The sequence below is a fragment of the Trichomycterus rosablanca genome, chromosome 6 (assembly GCF_030014385.1).
Source record: "Trichomycterus rosablanca isolate fTriRos1 chromosome 6, fTriRos1.hap1, whole genome shotgun sequence".
In the NCBI taxonomy this organism is placed as follows: Eukaryota; Metazoa; Chordata; class Actinopteri; order Siluriformes; family Trichomycteridae; genus Trichomycterus; species Trichomycterus rosablanca.
Genome location: NC_085993.1, coordinates 1,280,001 through 1,294,341, shown reverse-complemented (window position 1 = coordinate 1,294,341; position 14,341 = coordinate 1,280,001). Strand labels below are relative to the sequence as shown.

Here is a 14,341-nt window from a genome sequence, read left to right as displayed (position 1 = left end):
AAGGTAAATTCAGTTACCTTTACTGCTGCCTTTGAGTTCTGCGACCTGAAGAATTAAAAATATAATAATAAATAAGAAAGTGATGTAAATGAAAAATAAAAACACACCTTATGGACAAAAGTATTGGGACACCCCTTCTAATTACTGAATTAACATATTTCAGGTTTAATAAATTAGTGCAGTTGTAGCCTAGCAGTTAAGGTACTGAACTATTAATCAAAAGGTCGCTGGTTCAGGCCCCACCACTGCCAGTGTGTTACTGTTGGGCCCCTGAGCAAGGCTCTTAACCCTCAACTGTATACTGTCACGGTAATGTAAGTCACTTTGGATAAACGTGTCTCCTAAATGCTAAAAATGAAATGTAAATAAACGAATGATATAAATATGTAAAGTAAATTATATGCTTCCAAATTTGCAGAAACAGTTTAGGGAAGGACCTTTCCCAGCATAACTGTGGCCCTGTGCACAAAGCGAGCTCTATAAGGCTTTGGTATGAACCGGAACATCAACATCAGCGCCCAGCCATACAAATGCTGTCAGGTTTTGACTAAACAGGCACAAATTCCCTGGTTTATTATTATTATTATTATTACTATTATTATTGTTATTATTATTATTATTATTATTATTATTGTTATTATTACTATTATTATTATTATTAATATTACTGTTATTATTCATATCATTATTAATATTATTATTAATGTTATTATTATTATTTTTATTGTCATTATTATCACTATTATTATTATTAATATTATTATTTTTAAATTATTATTATTAATATTATTATCGTTATTATTTTATTTTTATTATTATTATTATTATTATTACTATTATCATTATTATTATTATTAATATAAATATAATTATTTATATTATTATTTTTATTAATAATATCATTATTATTATTATTATTATTATTGTTTATATTATTAATATTATTATTATTAAAATTAAAACCACTTGTTTATTTTTGTTTCTAGATGTGTATATGTTTATTTTGTAAATACATGTGTATATATGTCTGTGTGTACATACATGTACCGTGAAGGAGATGCTCAAAACATTTCGTTGTGCACTGTGCAATGACAATAAAGGCATTCTATTCTATTCTATTCTATTCTATTCTATTCTATTCTATTCTATTCTATTCTATTATTATTATTATTGTTTATATTATTAATATTAATATTATTATTATTATTATTAATATTATTATACTTACTAGAGTTTTTCCTTTGAAGCACAGGCTCACAGATCTCTCTAAAACAAAAGTCCTGCTGTACCTTATACGTTCGTTTGTATCTGTAAAACAAAATAAATCACATGTAAGGTCTCAAAAGAATTATAATAGTGCATTCTAGGGTGTCACATTGGGAAATGAGCAGGCCCCAGCCCCAGAGGAGGTGTGATGACCTTCGGATCGGTGGAGGAATAAATAAAAATAGTCTTGAGCTTCATTACTACAGAAGCTAGTGTGTTTCTTACAGATAATGACAGACTCCATCCTCCCACACGGGTACGCTCTTGGTTTCGGAGTACAGGCGGGTACACGGGTGTCGTATTCGCTGACAGTCTACAGCCAAACAGGTGAGCGTGTAAAAATAAAACAAAAACAGAGAATAAAATAAATACTAAAACACTTACTGTTGTTATTATTCACATTTTAAATTCAAATTGACCTTAAAAATGAGATAATCCAGATAATACAGAACACTATTGAGCTAATCTTACCACCCCAACCACTAATAAACAGCATTTTCCTCCTAATTTAGTCACATCCATCTCCCAGATTGTATTTCACCTCCACTCCTGACTGAGGAGGGTCGTGACTAACACACGCCCCCTCCGACACGTGTGCAGCACCGACCGCTTCTTTTCACCTGCACCAGGCGTTCAGGGGTTCATACGGATATCCGTATTGCGCACGGAGAGTAACGCACTGATCTCCATTATCTCTGTGCAGCACCATCGATCAGCCAGCAGAGGGAGTAACCGCAGCAGTTATGAGGAATCCCGACATGGTCATAGGAACATTTTAGAGCCCCTGTAGGAATTGTTTCCAAGCTTCATTTATTTCCAAAGCAGCAATGACGTGTTTCCTGATAAAGCCTTTAAAACTAACTAAACTTTTTATGTTTTCAGGTTATTCACTGTCACTGAGCGTGTTCTTTTTCTCCCGGCCAATCAACAGCGGATTCTTACAGAGAGTCGTACAGCGTATAGAGTGCCCAAACTTTTGTATAAACCTGCATTCTGGTACCAGGATTATTTTATGAGCATAAAAAACCCACAGAATTCAAATGTACAGTTAAGGTATATTTATTTTTAAACCATGTTGGGATTTATTTTCTTTTTATTCTTAAATTTTCTTTGCATAAATGTTGCATTGAAGCAATAACACGCTGAAGATTGTGTGCTGTGACTAAACACATTACTTTGGTGCAAATCTCAGCCATAAGGTGGCACTTTTGGCACAGTGTTTATGGTTTTTGTTGCTTTTTGGTAAGTTTTTGCCCCCACAGACCCGCTTTCACACCCCGTTCATGATTAGTCAGACAGAGAAACTCACACAGCTCGCACTGTCGTCCTTTAAAGCCGGCCGGACATTCACAGCTGTACGAGTCTCCACTCGGGACACACGTTCCTCCATTCTGACACGACTGAGTCCTGCAGTCACGCTGAGACTCTGACACACACACACACACACACACACACACACACACACACACACACACACTTTAGGACTATAGATTATATAACACACAATACACTATATTCTGTAAGCACACTGTAATACAAACTACACACTGTACCAACATATATAACACTTTACTATACATTATAACATACACAACTGCCTGTACTATACTGTACTATACACTCTATTATACATACATCATATACTGTACTATACATTATACTGTACTATTATACACGGTATACTGTATTATACACCCTAAATTCTATTATATACAATACACTGTTTTATTCACTGTACTTTACATTGTACTACAAGTTATACATCATGTTATACACACTGTACTGTATACTGTATTATATATCATATCATATACTGTACTATACACTCTGTCCTGTACTGTACTATACAATGAATACTGCACTATATATTGTATTATACATTATACACTGTACTATACACTATATACTATACACTATACTATACACTGTACTATACACTGTACTATACGCTATACACACTGTACTGTATACTGTATTATATATATCATATCATTTACTGTACAATACACTCTGTCCTGTACTGTACTATACAATAAATACTGCACTATATACTGTAACATACTTTACTATACACTGTATTATACATTTTTATATAGTACTATACACTATATTTTATACAATATACTATACTATACACTATATACTGTACTATACACACTGTCCTATAATGTACTATACTGTACAATGAATACTGCACTATATACTGTTCTATACACTATATAATTAAAACTGTACTATAATAACATTAAAGTTTATATAATTAATAAAAACATGCACCACTTTTCCTCCTGGTCGCTTCCTCCGGGATCTCCAGAGCCAGGCTGATCCTGTTGGTTGTTTCTTCTATTCTCTCTAATTTAACCGGAGCTTCAGGTTCTGTGTGAGGAATCAGAACAAACACGTTCGTTACTCTGAATTCTAGTGACATTCAGTAAAAATAAATAAATAATAAAATGATAATAAAATAGAGAAGAGAATCATCAATGAAACATGATAAAAAAGTAAAATAAAGCTAAACACGTGCTGAAGAACGTACAAGCTGATCAGAACTAACTTGTGCGGTGGCGAATGCTTTTACGGGCCGGGTTGGTGAATTTGGCCGTTATCCTCCCACGCCCGTCGATCAGCTCTGTGTATCTGTCAGAGATCAAAGAGAAAGAACAAAGCATTTAAACACGTTAAATAATAATAATAATAATTATAATAAATTAGACTCACAGTTCAGCGTTCCTCTGCTCGGTGGACTCTTACCTGGGCGGTTCCTCTGGGTGTTCCCGGTCTGTATCGCCGCCCGTGTGCTGTATTTTGGGGCGGGGCACGGTGACCCTGCTGGAGGTGTCCCGACCCTCCTGAGGTCTGTCGGGTTTCCCCCGTGGTTCCTCCAGGGGCGCTGCTCCAAATCAAACACACACACACAGTCACGTTTATTCATGTACTACGGGTTTGTGTTTATATGTTTGTGAATTAAACTGAGGAGGGTGAGGAGTCCTTGGAAATTTGGGAGGTGAACTCACAGCCTTATGATCATTACAACAGAACACTGAGTGCTAAGCTATTTACATTGTTTACATTTTCAGCATTCAGCGGGACAACCTGGCAGTTGTGAGGTTTGAACCACTGACCTTTTGATTACTAGTCCAGTGCCTTAACTGTACACTATATACATTGTATATACTATATACGCTACTGTACTATACAATATATACTATAGTATAGACTGTATTATACATCATATACATTGTATACTCTACTATACACTATATAATGTCCACACTGCACTATATACTGTACTATACATCATACACTGTACTTTACTAAAGACTGTACTATATATAATAAATACTGCATTATACACTATATCCTCTACAATATATACTATACACTGCACTATACTGTATACCATATTATACATCATACACTGTACTATACTAAAGACTGTACTATGTATAATAAATACACTATATCCTATACAATATATACTGTACTATACACTGCACTATATACCATATTATACGTACATCATATATTGTACTATACACTGTGCCATGCACTATAAAATTTATTTTACAATAAATATACTAAACATTTTATACTCCACTATACAATAACTACTGCATTATACATTATATCATATACAATATATACTATACACTGTACTATACTAAAGACCATACTATATATAATAAATACTGTATTATACACTATATTCTCTACAATATATACTGTACTATACACTGCAATATATACATTATTATACATCATACACTGTACTATACTAAACACTGTACTATATGTAATAAATATTGTATTATACACTATATCCTATACAATATATACTATACACTGCACTATATACTGTACTGAACATCATATACTGTACTATACTAAAGACTATATATAATAAATACTGTATTATACAGCGGTGCTTGAAAGTTTGTGAACCCTTTAGAATGTTCTATATTTCTGCATAAATATGACCTAAAATATCATCAGATTTTCACACGAGTCCTAAAAGTAGATAAAGAGAACCCAGTTAAACAAATGAGACAAAAATATTGTACTTGGTCATTTATTTATTGAGGAAAATGATCCAATATTACATATTTGTGAGTGGAAAAAGTATGTGAACCTCTAGGATTCGCAGTTAATTTGAAGGTGAAATTCGAGTCAGGTGTTTTCAATCAATGGGACGACAATCAGGTGTGAGTGGGCACCCGGTTTTATTTAAAGAACAGGGATCTATCAAAGTCTGCTCTTCACAACACATGTTTGTGGTAGTGTACCATGGCACGAACAAAGGAGATTTCTGAGGACCTCAGAAAAAGAGTTGTTGATGCTCATCAGGCTGGAAAAGGTTACAAAACCATCTCTAAAGAGTTTGGACTCCACCAATCCACAGTCAGACAGATTGTGTACAAATGGAGGAAATTCAAGACCATCGTTACCCTCCCCAGGAGTGGTCGACCAACGAAGATCACTCCAAGAGCAAGGCGTGTAATAGTCGGCGAGGTAACAAAGGACCCCAGGCTAACTACTAAGCAACCCAAGGCCTCTCTCACATTGGCTAATGTTAATGTTCATGAGTCCACCATCAGGAGAACACTGAACAACAATGGTGTGCATGGCAGGGTTGCAAGGAGAAAGCCACTGCTCTCCAAAAAGAACATTGCTGCTCATCTGCAGTTTGCTACAGATCATGTGGACAAGCCAGAAGGCTATTGGAAGAATGTTTTGTGGACGGATGAGACCAAAATAGAACTTTTTGGTTTGATGAAAAGCGTTATGTTTGGAGAAAGGAAAACACTGCATTCCAGCATAAGAACCTTATCCCATCTGTGAAACATGGTGGTGGTGGTATCATGGTTTGGGCCTGTTTTGCTGCATCTGGGCCAGGACGGCTTGCCATCATTGATGGAACAATGAATTCTGAATTATATCAGAGAATTCTTAAGGAAAATGTCAGGACATCTGTCCATGAACTGAATCTCAAGAGACGGTGGGTCATGCAGCAAGACAACGACCCTGAACACACAAGTCGTTCTACAAGAACGGTTAAAGAAGAATAAAGTTCATGTTTTGGAATGGCCAAGTCAAAGTCCTGACCTTAATCCAATCGAAATGTTGTGGAAGGACCTGAAGCGAGCAGTTAATGTGAGGAAACCCACCAACATCCCAGAGTTGAAGCTGTTCTGTACGGAGGAATGGGCTAAAATTCCTCCAAGCCGGTGTGCAGGACTGATCGACAGTTACCGGAAACATTTAGTTGCAGTTATTGCTGCAGGGGGGGTCACACCAGATACTGAAAGCAAAGGTTCACATACTTTTGCCACTCACAAATATGTAATATTGGATCATTTTCCTCAATAAATAAATGACCAAGTATAATATTTTTGTCTCATTTGTTTAACTGGGTTCTCTTTATCTACTTTTAGGACTCGTGTGAAAATCTGATGATATTTTAGGTCATATTTATGCAGAAATATAGAACATTCTAAAGGGTTCACAAACTTTCAAGCACCACTGTACGCTATATCATATACAATATATACTGTACTATACATTGCACTATATACCACATTATACATAAAACAGTATTCTAAACAATATATACATTAAACTTCACTATATACCATATTATACATCATAAACTATACTATGCAATGCATTATACTATACACTGTACTATATATATATGATGTATTGTACTATACACTGTACTAAACATTATATACTGTACAATAAATATAATACTATACACTATATAATAATAATGTTGTTTTTATCTATAATACCAGCCGCTCTTTTGAGAATCTGTGGGGATTTGTGCCCATTTAGTCAAAACATGACAGCGATTGTATTTGTATAGTGTGAGACCAGACTGACCTGTGGTGAAGGCCAGGTGCTGGGCGGCGCTGTGGATCTGCTCGGCGCCCGTGTTGTGCACGGCGGTCAGGGCGAGGCGATAGTGCTGCCCGGGGTTCAGGTCTCGTATGGTGTAGGTGCCCGTGGTGCCGTCGGGGAGGTAGCGACTCCGGGTGCTGAGGCCGCGCGTCACGTTCACCACGAAGCCGTCGGGGACGCTGCGAGGGTGTCGACCCCACGTCACCCGAGCCGAGGTGGAGCTCACGTGGGAGAGGGAGAGGTTCTGAGGGGGCAGCGGTCCTGGTACCAAAACAAACAGGGTTACGGTTCTACCGCGAAAAAGTAAGTGCACCCCTTTTGATGGTGATGGTGTTGCACTGAAAACCCTTTTCGACCAACGTGGAGCGGGTTCCGTCCTGTGCTTTCGGAACTCCCCGAGTTTGAATCTCATCTCTGCTATTGGTCAGATTGGCTTTATGCATTTTCTCCCAATTTATCATCTTCAGTTTGTCTTCCGCTGCTGGAGGACCCCTGATTTTTTGCAGTTGAGGTGGGTATATCACTGCTGACGCCTCCTTTGATCCGAATGCAGCTCTTAGCGGAACCCTTTTCCACCCATGCATGGAGCACAGGCGCCTCTATCCGCCAATCAGGGTCCTTACACAGCGTTTGAAGACCCCATCCACATATTCCGGTCATCCCTCCCTGCAGGCACTGCCAATTGTGCCCGCTAGATGGTGCTCAGCCGACAGACGGCAACACCGAGTTTCAAACTGAGGAGTTCAGAATCTCGGTGCCGGTGTGCCAGCGGAATATTCGGCTGCGCCACCTGGGCACCACTATCTTATTTGATGTGTCGTTGTGTGATGCTTGTGATCAGTGTAAAGTGATGCTGTAACACTGCAATTTCCCTTCAGGGATCAATAAAGTCCTCAATCAATCAATCAATCAATCAATTAATCTTCCTCCCAATTTACTCGCCTCCTCCGACATGTGGGAAACCTTAAGACACCTTTAAACAGAGACCTACTTGTCCAGAAGTGAAGGGGTCCGGCGGAGTGGCTGGTGGAGGGCAGATCTTCAGGACGTTCTCCACTCTGTGTGAGCACGTCTACAATGTACATCTTAGCCGGAAGGAGAGAGCTGTAACACACACACACACACACACACACACACACACACACAGTGTTTTTATACGTGTGAGAATTTGTGTGTGACTGATCAGTAAGTTAGCTGTGGGCTCATGGCTCACCTGAAGCTATAGTTCGTCACGCTCGCATTGAGGACTGAAGGGCGGGCGCCGCTCCCGTCCGACGGCACCAGCGACACCCTCACCAGGTCAACGGCGGCCTGCCAGCCGGTCTGTAACACCCAGCGTAGCCACACCTGAGAGGAGGAGACGTTCATCACCTGCAGATGCTCCACCTTCCGCGGCCCTGAGGCACAAACAGACCACGCTAATAAAGAAATGCACTGTTCTGTGCTGCAGTTACGCCCCCTGCTGGAGGTGGATGGTACTGCACAGAGACGGGGGATAATGGAGATCAGTGTGACTCTCCGTGTGTGGAGGTGTACAGCAGCAGAGGGAACCGGATATGACTCACGTGTGCGTACGAGGGCGAAGGCGGGCTGGCTGATGTCGTTGCTGTTGCCGTTGCGTCTGACCGAGTAGGTGGAGATGTTGTAGAGCTGACCCGGGCTCAGACCCTGCAGGACGAAGGTGGAGTGCTGCCTCTCCAGGAAATCCGTCTTGCGCGGGCTCCGCCCGATCGGGGCGTAGGTGACGGCGAAACCGCTGATCAGGTTCTGCGTGGCGTCGCTTTGATCCCAGCGGAGCTCCACCTCGCTCTCCTCCACCCTCAGCACATGCAGACCGGATGGAGGCAGGAGCCCTGGGGACACGCAGGAGATGAGACGAGTGTTCCACACCCCGGTATATATATACTGTATATATATATGCTCAAAAGTATTGGGACGCCCCTTTTTATTATTTAATTCATGTGTTTCAGCCTCAAGAGTTACTAACAGGTGTAATAAATTGATCATGTAAATAAATGAAATGATATGATTCTAACTTTTATATGCAGCAACAGTTTAGGGAAGGCCCTCCCCGTTCCAGCATGAGCGAGCTCTATAAAGCAGAGATGGGGACTCGACTCAGAGTCGCACGTAAGTCACACACACAGCGACTTCAGACTCGACTCAGACTCGTTTCAAATGACTCGGAGTCGACTCGTGACTCGCAAAAAATTACTCGTGGACAGCAAAAGTCAGCAACATTAGTTACGTGTGACAATTATATATATATATATATGATTCGACATCATTCTGATCGTGTCATTTTCTGCTCTATAATAATAATAATAATAATAATAATAATAATAATAATAATAATAATAATAATAATAATAATAATAATAACAACGCTCCGGTCGTTTTAACCCACAACACACACAATGTGTAAATGTTCCAGCAGCTTCCGGTGTAGTGATGAAGCGTCGCTCCCTACTCCCTACACAGTCTGAAGTTCACTTCATTTGAACATTCTCGTTACCTTTGGATCAGAATCTCACTTAAAATGGTGGAGTACCCTACGTAGTGCACTTCACAGGAACGACCGGGGTGAATGGAACGCTCCTACAGAATCGGCGCTGATGGTTGAAAGACGCTTTCTGAACCAATCAGAGCTTCTGATTGTAATTGTTAGTAAGAAATGCTGTTATCTGCATTTATTCGGTTTGCGTCACACAGATGACGTGGTAATGAAACGCTCGATCGGCTTTCTAACCACTTCCTGTTTTACTTCACGACCGGGAAAAGTTTGGAGGTTTTTAATTATAAGCACATTTACAAAATAACGGATTCTGTTCCTAATGAAACGCACGCTTATAAATGTAATAGCATCTGGAAGAACAGAAGCTAAGGTAAGCAGCGGATATGATTGTTTTTGCTGTGTTTGGGATTTTGGCCGCTGTGCCGTGATTTATCGAGCGCTTTTGTTCTGTAATGAAAACAAAACGTATCAGTTGAAGCTTTTAACTGGAACCTTCTTGTTACAGAAATTACATTCATTTACACAATGAGGAGGAAAGTAAAGACACGAAGTAAAACGGCTAAATACACTCGCTAATCTGTTGTTGTTTTTATCTGAACTTACAGATTATTTCTTTATTTCTACGTTACATTTATAATATATGTTTTGTGTAGATTATATTGACTCGGACTCGTATTTTGTGACTTGTGAATGTCTCTGCTATAAAGACGTGCAGAGCCCTGACCTCCTCACGCGACAGCTGTGGGATGAACCGGAACCCCTAATGATCGATCGGTGCCCGGCTGTCCAAATACAAACGCTAAACAGGCACAAATTCCCACACACAGGTACACTTTAAAGAGCGGCTGTCGTTAAATCAGGATAGGTCCTTCCCCAAACTGTTCCTGCAAAGTAATAAGCATAATTTCCTAATTACTAATTTATCACGCCTGTTAGCAACTGTCATGGCTGAAACACTCGTGGCTGAATTCAGAAATTAGAAGGGGCGTCACCCCTACAAAGACGCTTCATCCTGGTCAGGGTCACGGTGGGGTCAGTGCCACTCTTAAGCCTTTTAGATCAAATAATCGTTCAGGCTGTATGAAAAAGATAAACCAACAGCGCCCTCTGCTGGTGATGCATCCTCGGTTCCAATAAAAACTGGTGCATTTACACTTTCTGCACTAAAGCGATTTACAGAATACAGTACAAGCAATGAGAGTTAAGGGCCTTGCTCAAGGGCCCAACAGTGGTATGTTTGTTTGTTTATTAGTATTTTGTATCTCTGATTCACCTCACTTGCACGTCTTTGTACTGTAAGTGGAAACCGGAGCTCCCGGAGGAAACCCACGCAGACAGGAGGAGAACATGCAAACTCTACACAGAAAGGACCCGGAGCGCTCCACCTGGGGATCGAACCCGGGCCCCTCTTGCTGTGAGGCGACAGTGCTACCCACGTAGCCACCGTGCCGCCCCCAACAGTGGGGAGCGATAGGGTTTGAACCAGCAACCTTCTGCTTACGAGTCCAGTACTTTAACCACTAGGCTACAACTGATTCACCTCACTTGCACGTCTTTGTGCTGTGGGAGGAAACCGGAGCACCCGGAGGAAACCCACACAGACACGGGGAGAACATGCAAACTCTACACAGAAAGGACACGGAGAGCTCCACCTGGGGATCGAACCCACCGAGCCACCCCTGTAAAAATGATAAAGAAATCAATTCCTCTCACTAGCTTTGTTTATGTATGCCAGTGTACTACTGATTGTTAATATGGCAAGAATGGCAGTTGTAGCCTAGTGATTAAGGTACTGGACTAGTGACCAAAAGGTTGCTGGTTCAAGCCCCACCACTGCCAGGTTGCCACTGTTGGACCCTTGAGCGAGGCCCCTAACCCTCAATTACTCAAGTAATTACTATATACTGTCACTGTACTGCAAGTCGCTTTGGATAAAAGAAGGTCCTCACAGCAAGAAGGTCCTGGGTTCGATTCCCAGGTGGATTCAGTTCCCTTTCTGTGTGGGTCCCGTGTCTGTGTGGGTTTCCTCCAGGAGCTCCGGTTTCCTCCCACAGTACAAAGACGTGCAAGTGAGGTGAAATGGAGATACTAAAATTGTCTGTGACTGAATATAACCAACGTGTGTAATATATGATGTAAAAGTGCCGAACGGTTCCAGATTTTGGAACCAGTTCGGGCACCAGTTCCAGTGGAAAAGTGCTACCAGGGTACCTTTCTCACAGTCCCGGCCTGTGTGCCCCACCCTGCAGGTACAGGTGTAGTTTCCTCTCCTGTCACTGCGACACACACCTCGGTTCCCGCACGGCTGCAGTACACACGGGTTCTCCACTAGAGGGAGACAAAACACCGCTGTTACACTTCCAGCAACGATTCAGGAACACACAGTGTGGCCAAAAGTATGAGGACACCCGACCATTAACTTGGTTAACTTGTTAAATATACCGTTTAAAAAGCATGGACATAGTGTTGGTGTTACTAACAGTCTCAGCTCCTGTGGGAGTTTTTTTTTTTTTTTACAGTATTTTGAATTCTGTAGTAATTTGTGCCTCTTTTTTATTTACCAGATGCTTTTTTTCCAATGTGACTTACAATTATGACAATTATGAGGCTTAGGGGCCTTGCACAGGGGCCCAACAGTGGCAGCTTGGCTGTAGGGGGCTTGAACTGGCAACCTTTCGGTTACTAGTCCAGTACCTTAACGGCTGGTCTACCACTGCCCGTTGTTCAACCGATGTTGAACGAGAAGGCCTGACTCACGGTTGGCATTCCAGTTCATTCCAGGGGTTGTGGTCTGAGCTCTGTGCTGTTCCTCCACATCAGATGGATCAGGACAGGGCCTTCCCTAAATGTTTACCACAAAGTTGGCTGCACATTATATATCTTTATATATATATATATATGTGTGACTTTATTTGTTCTGCATCAGCTGTACTAAAATACACATATTTGCATTAGGTTTGTTCATTAGGAGGGGTGTCCACATACTTTTGGTCGTGTGCCTTACCACGCGGTACTTGAAAACGTTAAATGTTAAACATACGCGTTTGGCAGCGGTTGCCGGCGTAGCCGTCCTTACACACGCACACGAGGGTCCTCCTGTAGCCGCGACACACCCCTCCGTTCAGACACGGGTTCGACTCGCATCCGTCCTGCTCTACAGACAAAGACAGACTTCAGAACCACGCCTGTACATTGAGTGTTTCATCCTGGTCAGGGTCACGGTGGGTCCAGCGCCACTCTTAACCCTTTTTTCGACCAATGAGGAACACATCCGTGGGCGTGTCAGGTCGTAGAGGACCGAGAACGTCCTCTTATCACCAGTGGTTGATCTGTGCTGCTTTTAGGATCAAAACAAACATCTGTAACAGCAGCACAAATCCCCACAGGTACCCTACGCGCTCCACCAGCTTCTTACTACTGTTTACTTGCTCTGTGTGTTGTGTAGCGCCCCCTGCTGGTGACCCATCCTCAGTTCCAATAAAACTGGTGCAAATATGAACCTTGGGAGCTAGGACTGAAGGTAAACTGGACCCACTGCAACCCTGACCAGAACAAAGTGCATCTAAACAGTGCAAATAAAATGAAACGATGCTGACTATATGACCAAAAGTATCGGGACGCCCCTTCTAATGATCGAATTCATGTGTTTCGGCCACAACAATCACTAACAGGTGTAATTAATCAATAATATAGTAGATAAAGGGAATGAAGCAGCAGTTTAGGGAAGGCCCTTTCCAGCATGTTCCAGCAAAACTCCAGTGTCCTACAGAGAGCCCTGACCTCAGCCCCACTCAACAGCTCTGGGACGAACCGGAACAAATTCCCACAGATGTACTTCAAAGTCTAGATGAAAAGATCACACAGAGTTTTTGAAACGTGACATCCAACAAGCTCACGGTCGGGTGTCCGAATACTTTAGGCCATGTAGTGTGTGTGTGTATGTGTGTGACCCTTGGTACGAGGGATCAGTGGGTTCTAGTCACCTGTCTGGCAGCGCTGGCCGGTAAATCTGGGTTCACACTCGCACAGGAAGGAGGCCAGGCGGTCTCGACATGTTCCGCCGTTCATACAGGGCTGAGACGAGCACTCGTTTATTTCTGTAAACACACACACACGCACACACACACACACACACACACACACACACACACACACACACACACACACAGACTCATTAAAACACTCACACAGCTATAAGTGTTTGTTGGAATGAAATATCCAGGGGTCGAATCCCCAGAGGTGCTATCGTCCAGAGGTGCTATCGTCTACAACCAGACATGATTGCTGATGCCCCATGACAGATTGGCGTCCTGTCAGGGTGTGTTACTGCGGTGCACCCAGTGACTATGGGAAAATAAGGTTCAGATTCAAATCGAGGTCCCCACAACCTTGTTTTTTGCATCACCAACTACCTGCTGTGTCATATACACTTATCACACACACACACACACACACACACACACTTCCCCTCACGCTAACAATAAAACTGTACACGACAGATCGAATCTGCCGTTTGGTTGCTATGGCGCACCATCCATGCTCCCTCCTGGCATCACTTTGCCAACATGCCCACAGTTTATGACCCTTGGAGAGCCGGCAAACTGGCAACACATGTTGGTGAGGGTCGTGACGCACATGCAGTACTGACCGGTGCACCGG

General features: G+C 41.8%; 1 protein-coding gene across 1 annotated transcript in view; it reads right to left on the bottom strand.

The window, feature by feature from the left end:
* The window catches only part of sned1 (sushi, nidogen and EGF-like domains 1), a 44,727-nt gene that overhangs the window by 427 nt on the left and 29,959 nt on the right, over positions 1 to 14,341 (bottom strand). The window contains exons 18-31 of the mRNA XM_062997125.1: positions 13,666 to 13,779; positions 12,723 to 12,836; positions 11,894 to 12,010; positions 8,733 to 9,020; positions 8,381 to 8,564; positions 8,159 to 8,271; positions 7,150 to 7,428; positions 4,018 to 4,156; positions 3,821 to 3,903; positions 3,544 to 3,642; positions 2,576 to 2,692; positions 1,492 to 1,579; positions 1,229 to 1,308; positions 18 to 45 (exon numbers count right to left, since the gene is read on the bottom strand). Of these exons, the coding sequence (XP_062853195.1) occupies positions 20 to 45; positions 1,229 to 1,308; positions 1,492 to 1,579; positions 2,576 to 2,692; positions 3,544 to 3,642; positions 3,821 to 3,903; positions 4,018 to 4,156; positions 7,150 to 7,428; positions 8,159 to 8,271; positions 8,381 to 8,564; positions 8,733 to 9,020; positions 11,894 to 12,010; positions 12,723 to 12,836; positions 13,666 to 13,779 (1,841 nt within the window). The 3' untranslated portion in view covers positions 18 to 19. The remainder of the gene's footprint in view (positions 1 to 17; positions 46 to 1,228; positions 1,309 to 1,491; positions 1,580 to 2,575; positions 2,693 to 3,543; positions 3,643 to 3,820; positions 3,904 to 4,017; positions 4,157 to 7,149; positions 7,429 to 8,158; positions 8,272 to 8,380; positions 8,565 to 8,732; positions 9,021 to 11,893; positions 12,011 to 12,722; positions 12,837 to 13,665; positions 13,780 to 14,341) is intronic.